The sequence below is a fragment of the Scomber japonicus genome, chromosome 8, assembly GCF_027409825.1.
Source record: "Scomber japonicus isolate fScoJap1 chromosome 8, fScoJap1.pri, whole genome shotgun sequence".
Lineage (NCBI taxonomy): Eukaryota > Metazoa > Chordata > Actinopteri > Scombriformes > Scombridae > Scomber > Scomber japonicus.
Window position 1 is genome coordinate 23,384,964 of NC_070585.1, and position 20,925 is coordinate 23,405,888.

Here is a 20,925-nt window from a genome sequence, read left to right on the forward strand (position 1 = left end):
GAAGAAATGCACACATGCAGACACACAGTCGCAAATGCAAAACAAGCAAAGGGGAATAAACACTGCGCATTCCCTGTGAGTCAGAGAGGGAATAACGCAACACAAATGTACAGTGAAAGACACATGTTCACACACAAATACACATATGCAGTGGCAGTGGGGCAGAGAAGTCGGAGCGGGGCCTGCTGTTGTCTCCGTCAGGGACTGGGAGCCTAGCAGCTTGAGAGCAGGGACAGTGGAGAGGGGGCCAGATGCAGCGGGCTTGACCCACTCATTCGTGAGGGGGGATGTGGGGGGGGTTCAGCAGCTGAAACACACAGGGATTAGCTGCACTGACTTCATTTAATTTAATTTGTATTAGGGCCGTCTTTGGGGGCAAACATCGTTTTTCACTGTGGGGGGATATACAGGGTCATGGAAAACAGCAACAGACGGTGGATCTCTGCCTCCTACCCCCGCAGTGGATCCACAGGGGAAGGCAAGGCACTGTATTCCCAGACCGCAGCCACACAAACACACACAATTGAGCTCGTGTCTTGTTTCACCTTAGTTATGTCTATTACAAAGTAAAATCTATCCGATTGAAATGCATCTTGGACTCTGCATCCACCTTTCCACAGCTTGATTTCTTCAAATGAAGACCTTGAATCCTTTTGTTCTGCCACCATAAACAGCCATTCTGTGCACTTGTGTTCTGTGTGTGTTTGTGTGCATGTGCGTGTGTGCACTAAGCTGTTATCTACCAAGAACATATCTTAGGGGTGGATGTTTATCTCGGCTGATGCAGATTGGAGGAGTTCTCTTTGTCTCGGTGCAGTGGTACATAATATTATTTGTCTTGTTTTTTTCATCGTTTATTTCTCCTAGGCTGATATAGTTTGATATCATATAGTGGAGAAATCCTTTTAGTTACCCCCAGGCATCTAATGTGCTTTTACTTGTAATCTGGGAATTTAATAGATGAAAAGGAGAGAAAAAAATCTGTACACAATCAAATAATTCAACTCCCTTTTGTATTCTGGGGAACATGACTTACATTGTTAGGCAGAGGAGGAAAACAACTGCAGTGAGTGACTGAGTGCCCAAAATGCTTCCTCACAATTTACAATAGCTCTGTGGAAAAATATGGCAGCGATCAGCCATCAAGTCTGATGTAGCCAAAGCCTGCGGTCATATGAAAGCTTCCCTTTTGTCTTGTGCAGGTGACAGAGTCTGAGAGAAAGCTAATGTACCATTCACTGGAAAAAGTAGTTTCATTACAAACACATCCAAACCACCCAAAAAAAAGATAAAAGTGCAAGCTGCAAAAGCATTGCTTCGTCTCTGCTCGACAGAGAGGACTGTACTGCTGGAGCCTGTTCAAGACTATCAGGCGCTCACGAGCAATCGTTTTTTTGTCCTCTCCCCCAGCCCCTATCAAAAGATGTTACTGTGTAAAATGTCAAAGAAAAAAGAGGCAAGAGAAGTAATCTCCTTCTCCTTTTTGATCGCAAGTGGAATAATTGGAACCCTCTTAGGCTCATTACACGAGTTGCCCGCCAGCCAAAAGACGGCTCCAACTGCCCCTCTTCATTCATGTTGGAGCTTTGAAAAATATTGCTTCCTCTGGTAACAACTCTTTATGAGATGCAATGACTAGAGGTCCTGGTACCTACATTAGTGGGTAATCCCACAATGCCTTTGAAAATATATCTTTCAACTACCAGTGTCAAACATCAATTCAGCGCAATGGAAAGGAAACAGCAACAATCTGCCTCTGTAATAATGTCATTATGCATATTGCACAGCACTTCTCACCCTCACGTTTTTTGGCAATGTCCTTTTTCTCAATTACATAAGGTGCATACATGTAGCAACTTAATATGGATCCTGATTGCTAATAGCCTGGTCTTCATTGTTATTACAACTATGCTTGTAATTATTGTGACTCTAATTACTATTACTGTATTACCCAAATTAACCTTATTCTGGTTTTAGATCACCCGCACTGACAGTAGCCAAGACATGCCTATGAAGAATGGCACCAATGTCCCTTCAGATAAATCCAGTATAATTAGCTGTGTGCCTTACAGGGCCTGTGTGATGGTAATAATTAGAGCTACTGTAGCAAAGGTCACGCAAAACAATTTAGAGAGGATGCCGGCTGCATGGGTAATGGGAAGAGAAGAGAGGGCTCAGATGAGGAGACTCCTCTTCTTTTCCATCCTTCAGAGAGGTAAGATGTATGCTTGTTACTTTACCTCTACACTTGGTTCATTTTCAACCAATGCTCTCAAAATAATAGAAACTGAAAAACCCATTTTAATGGCAAGTAGACTCCCAACTAACGTAGTTTAAATGGATCCGTGATTAGATTTGAGGAAAGTGCTACAGGGTGTATCTGTGAACTGTGTATCGATTCACTGCTGTCGAGGTGTGATAGTCTCCGCATCAACCTGTCGTTTCATCTGTTCATTAGCTTGAGTTTAATGTGTTTATGCGTACGCTTAGTTATTGTTATTAATTGTGAAAGCAAGGAAAGAGTGAGACGGAGAGTGTTGCTCCACTCAAGTGCACAGGTTAATGAGCTGAGTCAAAAATGTTGACACCGAAGTAAACAAGTATTCACAGTGAGATACTTCTATTTCTAACCCCCCCCCCCCAACCCCCATGTGGTTTGACTCTCTCTGTAACTCCCAGACTGCTCCTAAGCTGAGCTCAGAGTTCACAGCCTGGTTCCACAAGGAATTCGCTGCGCTCCCTCACCTCGTCACCATCACACCCCAATGAGATAAGTAACAGCCTCACACTCAAATATAGCATCTCAAACAACACATAAGCTTATGTGTGCTAGATTGGTCTCTATTCCCTCTTGCAACACTGATGTCCCCCCTCCCTTTCACCCAACTTCGAACAACACTTCATTAGCAATGAGTGATACAAACCTAGGATAAACTATTCCTATAGCTCCTGCTTCTGATTATCACCTGAATTATCTGAATAGTGACAACACACCAATTTTACACATTATTCATTATTATTACAAATTAAATTCTGTCAACAAAAACCCTATTTTTTTATTTTCAAATGTCTTTTCCTGTCCTCTAGGTAGCTCACAGTTTATATTCATTTCAGTACAGCATTAAAGAAATAGTTTGACATTTTGGGGGCTTATTAGCTTTATTCTTGGCGAGGGTGAAAAGACAAAATCCATACCACTGTCATATCTCTCCATTAAATATGAAACTGGATCCAGAAGACAGTTAGTTTAGCATACAGAGGTAAAAAGAAATCTGCCTTTTAGCACTTCTAAATCTTACTGATCAATATATTTGATTTATTTAATCTGTTGAATGGAGAATCTGTAGAGTTTCCGGGGGATTATGACTCACTGGAGTCTCCGCTGGTTACCTGGCAACCTCACAGTGATGACAAGACTCCAAAATGGCCAACTATTTTTTCTAATAAATAAATAAATGGGGGGGGGGGGGGGGGGGGGTGTTTGATGCTGTAATAGTGTTTCAGTGATTATTAGAGCGGCAGACATTAGCGTTACTGGCACTAGAAATTGGCATGGCCCATTTATGAAGAAGACAAACCGTTTAAAAAGTAAACACTGTTTTCATTTTGTGACAACAGTAAACATGGATATAATGTTAGATATAGGCAAATGTGCACATTCCTTTTTATTGCAGCTTTGATCAGGAATGCTCAGATGATTTCTGATGTTCCAGCAGTTTTAAATCCATATTTCTTCCGCAACAAAGGCTAGAGCCATTGTGTCAAACAGTTAATAAATGTCTGAGTGAAAGTGATTAAAGGCAGCAAGCGCCGCACTCATAAAGCTCGGCTGGACATGTGATTTAACTGTTTTATTCTGTTAGATTCTACTTACTGATGAAATTCACTGGGGCAGGAGTGGAGGCATATGCTTAGATCCATATGCCTTTGTGATTGTGGGGGTTTAAAAACCGTAAATTGTGATTATCATTGATCTCAGCCGTCAGATGCCTAATCTCTATGACTCACATCCACGCTGGCCACATTGGGTGACGACAAACTGTCCTCCCCCACATCTGAAGTCCCAAACAAGTGTTGAGGGAAGCAGTGATAAGCAGGTCCTTATCCTTTTAAAGACACTCCCGTAATCCAACAGTGGTGGGAGGAGGGAGGGGGCTTCAGCTTTAAAAGACTTAGTCTGGATTATAGCTAGTCCTCCAAATTAAACCAAAAGTCAGCTTTCTGCAGTTGCTCATGCAAGCTGAGGACTGGCTTGTTACCAGCGCTACTAACAAGGCAAACGATGGAGGTCTATAATTAGAAAATGCTCTCACTCAGCCACATCGCGAGCAAACATGGTCAAGGTGTAGCCAAACTCTATCCTCTCCTACCTAACCTGATCATTCTGCCCTTCTCTTCTCTTTCTCCTTCCGAGCTGACCTCCTGTGACTGAGCTCAAAATGTCTTCCATGCTGTGTACCTGACTCCCTCTGCCAACCAGCTTAGCCACAGACAAGCTTCTCAGCCAGGGCAAGGCTGCCCTGTCCCCATTGACGCTGCTTCCCACTGCAAAACAAGGCCAAATCTGGGGCTTAGAGGCTAAAATAATCATTACTGGGTAGCGAACAAATGAAAAGTCAGAACACCACTCCCATGTCTGTCCTCCCCCCTCATGCTTGGTATTTTGTCCACTGTCCTATCATACAAAAACAAAACGAGGCCAGGCTCACATTAACATTTAGGATCGTAATATTTTTGCCAGAATGGAAAACAAATGCTGCTGGGCATTCTCTGGGTTTTTTTCTGGGTTAGACAATTTAAATACAAATATACACAAGGTAAATGAATAGTTTCATATTTGAGACGCTTCTTCACTTTCTTGCTGAGAGTTAGATGACAATATTGACACCAATTTCACTTCTGTATGCAGAGCCAGCAGCTAATTAGCTTAGCTTAGCACAAAGACTAATTAACACGTTATATTTTGTCTGTTTATTCCATGCAAAAATTTTCACCATGCAGTAACTTCCTGGGTTCTTATTATCACCATGAGTGTGCCACACAACTACACTTTAAAAGCTATAAGGTTTCAATTCCCAACTTTAAACACATTTTGAACAGTTTCTTTTAGGAGAATATTCAACCACTTTGGGAAACTAACTGTTCCCTCTGCTTTCAGCTAGGCTAAACACATCACAGAGCAATCTCTCATCTAATTCTCTTTGAGCATGCTAATAAGTAAATTTTTCCCGTTGCATTTTTAACAATTTACACTAATATTCTTTTAATGATGCAAAAAAAGATTCTAAAGAAGCATTTTTAACTAAAATCGTCTTCATGTCTTCAATTGTGCATGCATGTGTGTGCATGTATTATATATGGCAATGCATTAGTAACAGCTTGCTTTGATGTTCCAGTCCCTACACATACATAAGAGCACTTGAACTCAGCTCTACAGTGACCTTCCTGCCGTGCACACTAAAGGAGCAGCAAATCCCTGTTATTAAAGTACGAAGATTATATGCAATCTTCCCTTTAAGAGGTATAGACATGCTACCTCCCCTACACTAACTGAAAAGCATTGTGCACATTTGACTAAGACTAAACTGGAAACACCTGTCTAACAGTACAGGAGAGTAGTTTGAACTAAGGAGGTTACTGGGGAAAGTACTGCACTTGGAGCAGTCCTACAGAGGCCAAGTGCTTTTCATTCATTAACTTGGCCGCTGTGGTGCTATGGTGTGTCAAACGGTGGGCGTGAGGGGAAAGTCAAACCTGACATCCCTTTGTGCTCCACATCCAGACATAGACTGAACCCTGAATATTGTTTTCTGATGCCGTAAGAGAGCACAAAGAGGCAAGTAAAGTCATTACCAATTCCCTTGCAAGGCAATCATAACTATTATCATTAGTAGCGTTTTCATCCACTGTACTCAGCCTAGAGTAGATATCTAATCTATTGCCTGGCACACATTCTTGTCTTTTCAACTTGAACTGGTATCACTCAAGTAAAAAAAATGCCCCCCCCCCACCCCTGGAAACTAGATATGAGTGTAAATAATATGCCTAGGCCCTTTCTGAAAAGCCCTAATCCCAGGAAAACAAACCTGTGCAAAACATGCCTACCTGAATTGCTTTCAGGAAACCTAGATAATCAAAATGCAAAACAGCCTTTGATAGAAAAATGAGCAGACTTCTAACAACAAATCCCCTACACCTAACATCAGCAAATTCTCCTCCTGAACTTTTATTTGTATGCTGTGTTTGGATTTTTAATGTAATCACACTGCATACGGCGCTCCATCAATGAGCTATTCTGATTTATGTCAGGCTGAATCAGACTGACTGCTTAGAGCTTTGCACACATCATGAATGAGAAAAGGAGCCACACACTGAACACATTAGGGGTCCCACCATCTCTTCAGACAGGGGGACAATGGGTAAGGGAGCAGAGATAAAGGAGGGGGATAACAGGGGTGAAGGAATGGTTTGACGCAGAGAAAAAGGGGAGAATGGGAGAAAAGAAAAGGCCCAAGACACTGACCATGCAGGGCAGAGGGAACGCGAGGGCTCTGAGAGGCCTATACTCGGTCATAGCCCATTAGGCTGGCTGGGTGAAAATGCTACAGCTCATTACATGCTCTGTCTCTGTTCTGTGGATGAACAATGCACAATTACTCTACCCTGCTGCTCTTCTAGCCATAGTACTGCATGCCTCTGAGGCGACCGATATTGCTGCTATAGTGGCTTGCCTGCCAACAGCCTCTGCGCTCATCAAACATCCCATACATGCACTCCCTAATGCAAATCCAGGTTTATGTCTAGAAACAAAAGAGCCGTATGAATTTGCTCAAATGAAAGGAGGGGAGAAACAGGAAAGACTGCTCCACCACTGGAGCAAACAAAACAAAGGTATAATGCAGTGTTTGTGTGAGCAATACAATGACATTGGTTCCCTTTTGTCTGCCTTGCCTTCTTTTAATTCTTGTTCTCTGCTCTTTAAAAAGGTAGACATGTGACAAAGTAATAATTCTTCTTTTTTCCCAGTTAAATCAAGTTTCACTCGATGTTGCAATTACTGTGAAGCCAAGTGTGCAGCGCTAACATATAGATCCAAATATAACGACAATTAAAACAGTGAAGTGCAAACGGACGAGGCCAAAAGTATCGTGACATATCTGCAATGCAGATAAGCTCAGGATTCATCTATTCTCCAGCAAATTGGTTCACTTCAAGTCTCTCTTCTTTCCACCCTACAATTATGCATGCAGAAGCTGACATTTAATCTGATAGGGGAAATGCTAACTAACATGCTCCTGCTTCCTCTTTGTTTTAGGCAAAAAACAGGACACTTGGAAAGGTCATTCTTCCCTAGTGTCAGAGCTGGCTGCTTGGAAAAGTTTTTGTTCGCAGTGAGTATTGTTGTTTCACAGAATCCCTCCTCCTTTTCCCTGTCATTCAAAAAAAAAGAAGAAAAAAGCATAGGATCAGCACTCTGGAGAAAGCCCTGGGAACTCTCAACAGTGTGGCAACAAGTCTGGTGACCCACAGTTCACAAAATGTCTGATACCCATGAATTTTAATAAACAGCTTTTCTCTCACCACGTTTGGATAAAATTAGCATGCAAATCATAATGGTCTTTACTGGATTTTTGTAATTACTTTTTGCTCACTTGGTTTCCTTAGTGAAAAACATGGTTGTTTAACAATAAATTAGAAGAAGTAAAAAAAAAAAAAAAGAAATCCCCAAAGATGGTTGTTACATGTCCATATCTGCAAAGAGAGACAAATATATTGAAGGAGTGTCAATGTTTTCTTAGAGTGCATGTTGATACACATTACAGTACAAATGCTTCTGTTTTAATATTCCTAAGCCAGAGGGATAGGGCTGGGCACATTCCTTACTGACATACACTGGGTACGACAGAGCAAACAGTATTGTGATCTTCCACTGCAAATAGATTTCTCTCGTGGCCATAACAAGTCTTTGGGTTTGTGTTTTTTAATATGTAGACTGACCTTTTCTATCCTATATTAATGTAACTACAGGCATTTTCGTCCACGGGCAGGAAAATCTGCATTAATGAGAGATGAGGTTATTTTTTTCCTCTCCTGGAGCCTTCCCTTGACATACAGTAAGTTTTCTTGAGCCTTGTTTGGTCTTATTAGAAAACTTGCTCCAAACTGAAATTGTGTTTTTGAGTTTGACAAATAAAGCAAAAAGTGTCAAAGGCTATATATGATTGTTTCAAATGCCCTACCACCATTTGCTTTATTTCCATAAAGGAAAACACAATGCGGCATGTTTGTGTCCCAGAGTTTAGTTTGAGAAATAAAATAAAAAACAACGCTGCTGGAAACTCATTTAAAATGGGTAATTACGTCCACGCAGCATTGCTTGCAGGGTTTAACAAGGTGCGTAATGATGTCCCCTTCCCCAGCGATAAACATCATCACTATGTCCATTTCCTTCACTCCATTTAGCCTTTTCTCATTTACGTTGGACCTATCAACCTAAGGCCAATGCTATTATACCCATTTCACATTTAGGTACATGCCCAGTAAAAAATCTTTTAACATTAAGTGCTATAAGACTTATACCATAATGTGACTATCTTTGACTTATCCACATATCATCCCCTTCCTTTGATGTTTCATACAAAATTCTTTCTGCATGATACAGCTTTACATGCAAGTAAAATATATTATGCTTTTCGTGGTTGTCGTCTTGAACCAAGTATAATTATCTTGAAACCAGGCTGAATGATTAAGTAGATTGGTACCATAAGATTTTACTGTTGCATTCTGTGCGTAAACCTCCTCACGGATGTCATGTGGTAGCGTATTTAATAATTTGCAGACATATTCAGGTTGTTTAACCATTCCACAATTTTACCTCAAAATCTTTGAAGAAATGGAGTCAGTGCAAAACTCAAAACTTATACTTGAATTGCCGATAAAAAAAACAAACCATATAGTACTAACATAGAAAAGTGATATTATTGCTTTTGGTGCAGATTGATATGGTTTGTGCAATAAAATCTCTTCCTCATTCTAACAACACATTTTACAGGGAAAAATAACATGTTTCAGGCAGCAATAGGTTGTGGAAAATCATTGGCATTCTATAAATAGAGCTCTCTCCTCTCTTCTCTCCCTCTCTGTCTCTCCTCGTTTTTTCCAGGCCCTGCCATTTCTATAGAGTATTACTCCCTCTGTATGCTCCTTAGCAGTCACATGTGTTTAAGGACACGTACAGTGACATGCGAACGTCAGACACCGTCACTCATGTGTTTTGACTGTTAAGCTCTTTGGCTGGATGCTCTGATCCCAACAAGAGGGTGGCAACCCGGCGGGCTCGGACAGTTCTGACTGGCTGCCTGGGGTTGTTATGTCATTTCATTGTACCTCTGCAACATCGAGACTGACATGCAGTGATGGGGTGGTGCGGGTTGGGGTCAAGGCTATAAAAACCCAACAGAGTGTAAAACTAGCACTGTTTGTGCATGAAGTGAAAACCATCTTGTTGAGTAATGTCACTAAATCACCCTACAGCTTCACCAATTTTGAGTGTTAAACACAACGGGAGGGACCAAATGAGAGATGTTATAAGAGGGCACCGAGTACATCACTGTCACAATGTTAATTTATTTCTGACAGACAAGGCTTTATTTCACCTTATAAACACTGACACTTGAAAAGCGGAGCATTTCTGAAGTCTCTGCCTTACGAATAACCTCTCTAAATAATTAACAGGTTCATCTGCCACTCAATCAGTGCGCATCTGAAGCTTTCAGAGATGAAACGATTCATTCTCAAATCCTTTGAAAGGAGGAGACTTTAAAGAATGCAACATACACCTCCCCACTTTCCCGACACATCAAAATATAAAAATATAAATGAAAAAAAAACACAGACTTTTAAGTTCAGACAGTCATGTATCCCTTCCCTTATTGCGCAATATCTGTGTATCTGTTGTGCCTTTCCCATCATGATTTTTCTACGTTTTTGACACAAAGCTGAAGTATCTGTATCATGGGAGCATCTAGGTATTTTTTCCCATAAAGCTTATTGAAAAGACATTGGCTATATGCCCTTTAGCTTATTTTAATATATAGTTAATTTAAAAAGATTAAACTGATTATTCAATCACTACATTTAGACTATATTTAATATAGAGACTATTGGTATCTAGCCATAAAAGTGTGAATAGGGATTTTTCACCCTGGGAGTAAATAGGGATTGGGTTGAAGTACTCCTCCCAATAAAAGCTGTATATTTAAAGGGCAGTGTGATTTCTCTCATTTATGTCATTCTAATGCTCATCCTGTTTTAAATGCATGAACTCTGACGGCAGACATTTTTCAATTAGTCTTGCTGAAATTCTTATTCACTACTATTCACTTTCAAGTGGCATTGAAAACTGTGAATAGAGAGCCAACGGCCATGTACTGCAAAAATTAATATCGGGCAATGAACTTTTACATTTTAAAATAAGTCTGAGCCAAGGGTTTCCAAATGCATTCATATGTGCATTCAGCAATAAATACGCGAGCTGAGACTAGACAAGAGTATTACTTCTGCACTCTGCTTCTTTGCTTTCCATGTTGTCCTCACCCAGTTTAACTTTCGACCTGCAGCTGATGATCTCTGAGGTTCAGTCTCTGTCAATCACAGACTTTTGAAATCGACAAACACACTAAAGATAAATGCGTCTGCCAGCTGTCTTCTGTGAATATAAACTGAAGGTAAAGCTTTATTTAACGCTTTTTCCACTTTTTGCACCATCTTCTAAACCAACAAGACCTTAAATCTTTGTTTAATGTAAGAAGGTGCGAAGAATACTGAAAAGCCTACGTAGGGCAAAATAATCTGATTTCAATTTTCAAATAACACTAGAACTGTCCTTTAAAATCTAACACTCAAATGACAGAAAATATTAAGGACATTTGATAAGCAACACTGATAGTTAACCATATCTTCAACACCATGGGGATAATAACAATAATAATAATATATGACAATATCAAAACAACATTAAGAGTGAGAGTACTGTCAGTGCAAAATCACAACAACGTTTGATTATTGAAAATGCCGGGTTATGCCTCTCATTTCTCTCTCTCTGAGATTTGCGAGTCGGCCATAATGATGTAAATGATAATGTCACAGTCCATATTTCAAATAAATGTGACACTCCAAAGGAAATATTGTGTGTGCGTGTGTATTCATGAGTACTTGTGTGGGGGGAGATTGGCAGTTTCAACACGTGTAGTATGCGCTGACAGCATAACATCTACTTTGCATGCTCAATATGACACGTTTGAATGCTCCCATGCATATTGTCCTGATGTGAAGTGATAGCGAGGGATGTGCAGCCTCACTGGAACCACTCCCTGTTGTCTCTCCTACATCAATATCAAAACGTCTTTCTTACTAACGGGGAAAAACAGAACAACTGGTGCACTGAGATACCTTGTCAGTTGTTTTGTTTCAATTTTCATTTTCTCATTTAAGGTCCTTTGATTGACTGAGAGAGCTGAGTAAACAAACACAAAACCTGCATCCATTTCTCATTTGTCAGAATCTAAACCTGAACAGTGTGTCATACATCACAATACTGTATCAGTAAAACCTGTGTAGCTGTGGTGTCTTTAAGGAAACAGTGTGCAGAGCATCTGGAAGATGACTGCATTGATTATCAATTAACTAAACTTGCGAAGCGTACTCGCCATCGAATACTGAACGTTTTACACCGTGTAGTGCAAAGACCATCCCCTTATTTCTATCTAATTTATCACCTTTTTCTGATTCATTTATCACCTGTGTAAAAGAAAAACCTGCAATCTCTTATCTGAATAAAGCTAATCAATAAAGTAATGTAACTTATTTTTCCTGCTATGCTCATTATCTGGAATCACAGGTGTGAGAAGCCTTAGTACACATTACAAATTCAAAAACACATTCTTGCCAAAGGCCATTCCTTTACTGTATAATTGTCTCCCCCACCAAGTGATTCACTATAATTAAGCCATGGAAGACAGCTCTATTCTCCTGTGAGTGTTCATATTAGTGCTACCACGGGCAGGTCTAACAAACATCTCACAGCTGACGCTTTTCAAAACAATGGACAGGAATGTTCAGGGACGTATATACTGGTACACATTCTCACAAGGGAGAATACAATATACACAATGCAATTGCCGGTATGAGGCCTTTGGGGAGACCTGTCACTGTTATCTTGGCCAAGTCTGCTTTGTTAGTGTATGTGTGTGTGTATGTGTGTCTGTGTGTCTGTCTGTGTGTGTGTGTGCGTGTGTGTGCGTGTGTGTGTGTGTGTGTGTGTGTGTGTGTGTGTGTGTGTGTGTGTGTGTGTGTGTGTGTGTGTGTGCCAGCATGCGTTGTTTAAAGCAGGAAAAGCTCTACGCCAGCTGCTCTGACACATGCAGGATGCTCACTGCCCCACATACACTAACAATGGAGAAGAACTTTGCATCGATCAAACACATAAATTACAAATAGACACAAGCCCATATCCTCTTTCCCTCCATTAGCAAACCAAATCTGACCTCATACACACATTCGGATGGCTATGATAATTTTAAACTACATGTTTGGAAAATAAACAAACAGAGAGACATCATTGGGCTTTGGTGAGGTTGCCCTCAGGATGAAAACAATTTTTTGGGACAAAGCAGCCTGAGTAATCACAACAGTGTAGCCACTCGTGTGTCCTAGCCAGTCAAATGGATATGGGTTGAGGACTTGTAGAGTCAAGTGGTTTCAAGCCCAGGCTTGCTCATTGTAACAAAGCAATTATCAGTCATTTCATCGCTGTTTGTGCTATAAATGGCATTGTAATTAGACTGAAAACATTTTTTATTTAAGAGCAACATTTGTACACACTGTAGGGCATCTGTTTTTCCCAAATGTCACAATGGGGAGCAGAGAAAACAATGCCAACTGTTGTTGCGCTGGGGTAAGACATGCTCTCACTACCACTATTTCTCACTTAGTATCTCATACACACACACACACACACTATTTCCTCAGTCCAGGGAAAATATGCAAAGGCTGGGTCAAAGGGATGTTTGTCAACATCATGTGCAAGACGGAAAGCGATGGATGCTGCATACTAAAGAGGCCCAGTCACTATCAAGCCAATCAACTGCCTCTAAGAAGATGAGAAAACGTGGATCAGGGCTCAGACACCTGGCACTAAGACTCATTTACCCATGCTCACTTCTTCCCTCCTTATCTCTCTATCTGCCCTCACACAGCTCTATCAAGACGACTCCACGCTTTGCATATGGAATCATCAAAATCAATCTCCAGCCCTATTTGTCTCCCTCTCCACTTTTTCATTAGCTGAAACAAATAAAGGCTCTCCTAATCCTGCGGCAAATGTGCTTTTATTGGATGGTTAAGCCACAGAGACCGGATGCTGCTGGAGCTTTTGCAGTGTGGGCTGACTTCTACGTGTATCTAAGCCCGCATTTTTTCTTTTTTTTTGGCTGAGGAAAAAGCAGTGGCCTGCATATCGCTGCCTACCAGCGAATACAACACAGCATACGGGTCACTGCACGTACCTGCTTGAATTCCCCACATCTGCCCCTACTGACTAGATAACACCACAGGACAACCCCCACCCTCCCACCTCCTACAACATGTCTCATTCTCTCCACCTGTGTTATTCACACACACGCTCACTCTGAACAGTCCAGACAGGCCCAGTAAATCAGCATGCCTGTAAGTAGGTCTCATTGACCTCTCAGGATCCATCGGTGCCTGGATCTCTCTGGATCATCCAGTCAATACATCAATATCCATCTTGTGTTTCTTGTTTTAAGACCCCCACTCCCAACCCCTCACCCCACCTTCTTCTCACTGAATGTCAAACAAAGATTGGAGTCATCAATTACAACTGTCTGCGTGAGTGTGTGTGTGCGTGCGTGTGTGCGTGTGTGTGTGTGTGGAGCTGAAGCTTATTTGCTGCTGTCTACGGGGTGATGCACATTCTTGCACAAACACACACACTGATGCACATTTTCTCTTGGGTGCACACACAAACATAAATGTCCCTTTCTCCCATGGGATCAAGGAGAAGTGTGTTATGAGGAAAAAGAGGGAGGTTGCCCAAGGAATCCAATAGACCAGTTCATACATACGAGAATCTATAAACTAAAGATCAGCTGGTCGGCATACACTCTGTCAACTTGAATGGTCTTTCTCGTCAGACCTTCACTGCTCTGCTGGAGCCATGCATGGTATGTCAGGGTAATTCAATGGCTGGCTGTGCAGAGCGGCCATGCTGTAACACTGCAGCCAAACGGACAACACACAGATAAAGCATTTAAGCAATGATTATTCTTTCTGCTAGCACCTGAAAAACGTGTGGTGGAGCTGATTAGCTGGGTCAATATATTTGGCAGGTGCTCAGACTCCTGTTCTTTCTGCAACAGCTCAGCACACACACACACAAATAAAAAAATAACAACAAGTAGAGTAAGAGAAGCCAAATAATCCACTTTGTCAGGCTTCCAAATTCTGCTTGGCAAAGCGCTCTCAGTCACAGGTCGGCTTCAGTGTCTCTTGAAAGGCCTTGAAGGATTCCGCTCATATCGACTGACATAACGTCACACATGCCATTTCAAATAGGTTAGCTTTCCATCAATAAGAGACAGACATTTCATTGACACCATAATCTTTGTTATGATTGAATGCTAAATATCACTAGACCTTGAGATGTGTTCAAATGTGGTAAACAATGTATACATTTAATATTTACCAGAATCAAGGAGACCTGTTAATAATCATTAATAACGGAGGAAATCTAAACAATCTGACTGTTTATTATCTGGTGCTGAAACCTTTCCCACCTTTTTGCTTCTACCCCTCCTGCACAAAGCAGCCCAGCCCAGGATTTAGGACAGAGCACAGTGGATTGTATCTCACCTCTGGCAGTGGCATGCCGTTGATGATGAGGTCTGGCTGCTGGTGGCCCTGCCCAGTGAACGGGTGCTGATAGCCATGGTTGGGAGCTGCATTGCGTGAGTTCTGGTTCTCCACGTTGAGGAAGGTGCTCTCGGAGCGCCTGCAGCCCAGAGGCAGGCTCTGCTGGTGGTAGTCGAAGTAGTTGAGCGAGGAGGTGAGAGATGAGCAACTCACCACATTCATCTTGTCTGTCTCCTCGACGTCACGTGGCACCAGGCGGATGTCATTCTTGCTCAGCTTCTTCTTCTTGCTGGACTTCTTCTGGTTGCCATATGAGTACTCCGCCACCCTGCGCAAGTAGAAGAAACTGAACAGACTCAATAAAGCAGTGTTCTGTCTTTCTCTCCCCTGTCCACACGGTCCAAAAGCTCTCCCGCCATGCCAGCTAGGGCGCTGTTTGACCATGGGTGCCAGACAAAGTCCCATTGCGCGTGTCCAGGGGTGGATCAGCACACTTAAGTGACTTCCCACTCCTGGCCTGCAATGGAGCTGTCATCCCTTGTTTGTTTGCATTTGCATGCTCAACAATCAACATGTCACAAACAGGCAGACAATATGCAAACATGCCAAAACCACATAAGCAAAGCAAAAAAAACACACACTGGTACTGAGCAGCACTACCGGTATGCAGACACATTCAAAGCACACAACCCACAGTAATTCCTTTTTTTTTCATTATCAAGAGAGCCCACTAGCAATATGGAGTGCAGGAGAACTGCAGATTCAAATTCATTTAGCTGCTCTCAGTGGCTGCTGCAAACTTGAACCGTGGATTTTGACTTTAATAAGAGCAAATGAGCAACACAGCTATGTTTTATCAAAGGATCCTCAGACGGGGGGAAATATCCATCCTTCGCACAGCCTTGCAGTTTCCACGGGAGAACAGATGCTATGTACTCTGTAGTGATGACTACAAACTTTGCTAGACATATTCTATATAATTTGTGATGTTTTTTTACCATCTGCATTATTTCAAATTCTGAAAGAGGCCATTTTTATCCTCAGAGCATGGAGCATATGGTGCATTTCCCATTAAAGCCCACAACAAAACAATAGTTATATATGAAATTGCAATATCTGGAATGTGTCTGTTCCTGTCTCTTGCCTGGAACGTCTCTGCTGTACAAGCCCCCACTGGCCTCTGTTCCTAACTAAAATGCAGCTCTAATCCTCTGTCGTTTCTAAAATCACACAGGCTAAGAAGCACTATTGTAGTTTGTCTTTTTCATTTTTCCTTCAGATTGCATCTTGAAAACAGCTCCCGCCCCCATTCTGCTCCCCCTTGATTCAGAGGAAAGGAAATGGGCAGCTGCAAGGGTAGAAAATGCGCCATCTCTTTTTCATTTATCATTTCAACATGTTGTCTCTCTACTTCGTGCCCAAATTGAAATCTGGGAGGGGAAATCTTTAGAGTCAGACAAACTGACAGAAGACAAGCAATAAATTGGAGATAACTGCTCCTCATCTTCGAGGTGGTGACTGAGAAACACAGCACATCAGTGCTGATTAAAGCACACAGCAGGGAGAGTGGCTCACACTAGGAAAGTAAAGTACTGAGAGCAGTTTTGAATTTTGAATTTGTTGTTGTGCATCGTCGTTTCCTCTTTGAACAAAATGTATAACTTATATCAAAAATATGACATTGCGGGAAGTAGCTGTTTCAATAAAGATGACAACACACTGGTATTCACTCTACATCGAATCAGACTTAATTTACACAACAACTGTATAGCAGTTTAACTGTGCATATACTGAAAAGAGATGCATGTTCTGCTTGTTAATCTAGAAGTAAGGCCTTTATTTAAACTGGTGTAGATTTGTGGCTGAATCCTCTTCAGTGCCACTAGAAAAAAGCACAAGACTTAATTTCAATATCCAAGCCTAAATATAAAAAAAACACTTAAAGGTTGTGATAATTTCAACCAAACAATACACAAGAATTAAACAATAAATACATCTGAACTTCTATATTGGGAAAAATAAATAGACCAATATTGGCTGTTTTAGAATATTTTTCATGACTACATGCTTGAAAAAATTGCCTAACTTAACTTCAAATCATCAAAATTATGTTTGGAGCAAAATATGATTATAGCTTCAGGTTAAAGTCTCAAATCCAATCTATATGTAAATTTATAGTGGTAATATGGGACAGGGAAATCAAAGCCAGAGCTGATGTTTAGATTGATGAACAAAACAGAATGTTATATGCAAGATCTTGAAAAATTAATAATCTGCTACTTCCAGGAAATTGGTTAATAATGTTACTTACATGTTTTTATATCTATATCTAAACTATAATTTACATATCTTATTTTTTAAATTTGTTTAATCTTGTGGTTTTGTAGTTGCTCCTAATATTTTTGTGTGCAGAAGGAAAAAAAGAGTTACATCTGCATGATCCTAGAGGACTGTCCATAATCATACTAGATTAAAGTTGATAACAGCCAATCAGCCATGGTGGACGTTAAATAATAAATGTCTGGTACTGCTATTGAACCAGCGGGACGTTAATTGTCCGGCAACACGCCCGCAAATTGAACATGACAGTTGAACCGTCATATTTATGAGTCAATTGGTTACAATGGAAGGATTAAACCAATCAATCACGTTTCCGTACCACGGAACAGTGGGCCCCAGCAGAACGAGTCTGATTTAGAGCAGTCAGGTTTATCGTCTACCTCAGTTGCAGCTGTGGAAACATCTGCAGTCCTCACAATCGGGCCCCTACTACATGCTGCATGACAAAAGCAACAATACACTGACACGCACAGATGCACGCGCTCTCCTCTCTCTCTCAAATTACCACACACACACACACACACACACACACACACACACACACACACACACACACACACACACGAGATTTAGTCAGTACCTGCAGTTATACGTCCGGATCTCCTTGTTGTCCCTCTTGCATTTGACTGCCACAAAAATCATGGTGACAAACAGGATAGCTGCGATAGAGCCCAGGGCGATGATGAAGATGAGGGAAAGGTTGACAGGTCCAATAGACTCCTGCGCGTTCAGGTCTGGGGACAGGTACACCACAATGTAGGCCGAGGCGGACAAGGATGGCTTGCCGTGGTCTCTGGCCACCACTGTGATCTCATAGGTGGATTTGGCGTTTTCTCCAAACATCCTGGTGGAGCGCACCTCACCGTTCACCTGGTCGATTTCAAAGAAAGGCCTGTCCCCCTCTGATATGGTGTAAGTCAGCCGCCCGTTCTCCCCCTCGTCATAATCGTCTGCTTTCACCTGGGTCACCATGTAACCCAATCCAGCGTTTCTGGGGATGGAAACCTCTGCGGTGCCATTAACAAGGGGAGGGTTTGTCATAACAGGTGTGTTGTCGTTGACATCCAACACGACAATACGCACAGTCGCGTTACTTGATAGAGAGGGATTGCCATTGTCTCTGGCCAAAACTTTGAAATCAAAAGTCCTGGTGTATTCATGGTCGAATGATCTCATGGAGTAAATGCGGCCTGATGGGTTTATGCTGACATATGTGTTTACATCCATGTGCTTAATCTCACCAGGGACTATGGAATATGAAACGGTGCCATTCATCCCCAGGTCCGGGTCTTCTGCTGATACTGCGAGCAGACATGAGCCCGGGAGGTTGTTTTCCATTACCATCTCTTGATAGTGTGGCTTGAGGAAGTGGGGAGGGTTGTCATTTTCATCTGTGACTTTGACTACCAGAGATTTTGTGGCGCGTAAAGGAGGGATGCCACTGTCCTCCGCTTGGATGGTTAGGTTATATGTGTCCTTTTGCTCTCTGTCCAGCCTGCCATCAACAAGTATAGTGGAGAAGCTCTCATATTCTTGAAGTCTGAACGGTACGTTGCCCTGCAGCCTGCACTGCACTTTGCCGTTTGCCCCAGAATCTTTATCAGACACCCTGACTAATGCAATGACATATCCACGCTGTGCGTTTTCACTAACTTCGACCATCTCTGTGTTCAGTGAGAGTAAACTGATGATAGGTGGGTTATCGTTCGTATCCATCACATTCACTGTGACTTTGCAGTGAGCTGGGATAGAGTTGGGACCTAAATCTTTGGCCTGGACGTCGATCTCATATATTTGCGCTGTTTCATAATCCAAAACACCGTTGACAGTGATGATCCCGGTTCTGGGGTCAATTTTGAACGCATCCCTCGTTTTTTCGGTGACGTAACTGTTGAACGAGTACACAACCTCTCCATTAGTGCCCTCGTCAGGATCCGTTGCATTCAAGTCAATGACTAATGTATTGATAGGGGAATTCTCCATCACATTGACTGTGTACACTGGCTCGTCAAAAACAGGATTGTTGTCATTAGAATCAATTACCTTGATATTTAACTGGACCGCGCCTATCTTTGGAGGGTCTCCTCCATCTTCTGCGCTGATTTCATATGTATAGTGAGACTGGGTCTCTCTGTCTAACGATTTTTGCACGACAAGCTCAGCAATTTTGGACCCATCCCCTCTGGTCTTTATTTCTAGTCCGAAAAGCTCATTTGGGGTGATGGAATATGATTGCACTCCAAAGATCCCCGAGTCCGGATCGCTTGCCCCCTCTAGGGGAAACCTGGTACCAGGGGAGGCATTCTCTGAAATTTCAATGTCAATGTGGCTCGTTGGGAATCTCGGCGCGTTATCGTTCAAATCCTCAATTTCAACTTTGATGACACAGATCTCCATAGAGTTTGACATCACTTCTAGGGAAATAATGCACTTTGGGTTCTGTCGACAAACTACATCCCGATCTATTTTCATTTGGGTTGTAAGGATTCCGGCTGGACTGAGTTCCACCCATCGTGGTTCAGAATTGGAAATAACCCGTAAGTAAGGGGGCTGCGGTGCGATCTGAAATCCTTGCTTTAGTGCATCCTTTGTCACGTTTCCAATCACTGACCCGGGCTTCATCTCTTCGTTTATTCCATATTTAAGGTTGATAACAGCCTCAACCCCGACCCAGAATAGGAGGAACACAGCAATTAATTGTATTAATTCCATCTGCTTGGTCTGCATTGTACCTGTTGAGTTTTTCTCTGCCTAATAAAGACCTTGATAATTACGCACAATAATGCATGTCATAGAAAACAGGAAAAATGTTCCAAATGAATAATCTCATTAAAATGTCCAGTAAAGTGTTAAGATGACGAATAGCTCTTGTGTATGTAAATTATATCATGGTGTGGAAGCTATAATTCTAACAAGTGCCTTAGCCTATTTTACTCTTCTCAGGCAGAGCACATCCTCCGGTCTACTGCGGCGCACGAAACATTGGGGACGACAGATCTGTGAAAACATGCTGAATCTTCTCACAACCGTGATTTAGCCGTGTAAATCCGTGCAGCTCTCATCAAGCGGCAAACTGCTCTTACACATGGCTCATAAGAGGAACTGTCCATTTTGAAGTGAACTGAAAGGAGGAAAAATGCTCGGACTGCATAGACACAAATAGAGAATTCCTGTGATCAAGTCCACAATAAAAATGTATATCTTCCGTGCAGATGGAGTGATGGGGTTCAAAAGTCCGTTTTAAATTCTCCGCCTTGATGCCAGCAAATATTTAAGTCGCATTTTGGATAAACATATTTCTTTGGGTGATATATAACAAGTGATGGAGATTTCCTCCTCGATCGGCAGCTTTATGATTTCAAACTGCACATCAGATGAAAAAAAGCTAAAAAGGATCAGCAGTCACAAAATTATTCAACAGCTTAAGTCCGGATATCTTTGCCTAAAGACCAGGGGTGCAATTGCAGGAATGTCTCATCACATCACTGAAGTCCCGATTACCTCTTTATTTCCAGCACATTTAGTCTTACATCCCCTCCGCAAGTCTTGAAGCTTTTACTTACTAATTAATTTCCCCTATCTCACTTGGAAAAGGCAGCGCATATCCCGACAATTAGTCCATGCAACACGCACAAAAAATCCGTTGAAAATGTA

The 20,925-nt window shown here is 41.8% G+C and overlaps 1 protein-coding gene across 1 annotated transcript in view; it reads right to left on the bottom strand.

Annotated features, from left to right (window-relative positions):
* pcdh19 (protocadherin 19) overlaps positions 1 to 20,038 on the bottom strand; it is a 52,382-nt gene extending 32,344 nt beyond the window's left edge. The window contains exons 1-2 of the mRNA XM_053324398.1: positions 17,852 to 20,038; positions 14,932 to 15,259 (exon numbers count right to left, since the gene is read on the bottom strand). Coding sequence (XP_053180373.1) covers positions 14,932 to 15,259; positions 17,852 to 19,998 — 2,475 coding nt within the window. The 5' untranslated portion in view covers positions 19,999 to 20,038. The remainder of the gene's footprint in view (positions 1 to 14,931; positions 15,260 to 17,851) is intronic.
* Positions 20,039 to 20,925: the final 887 nt, after the last annotated feature.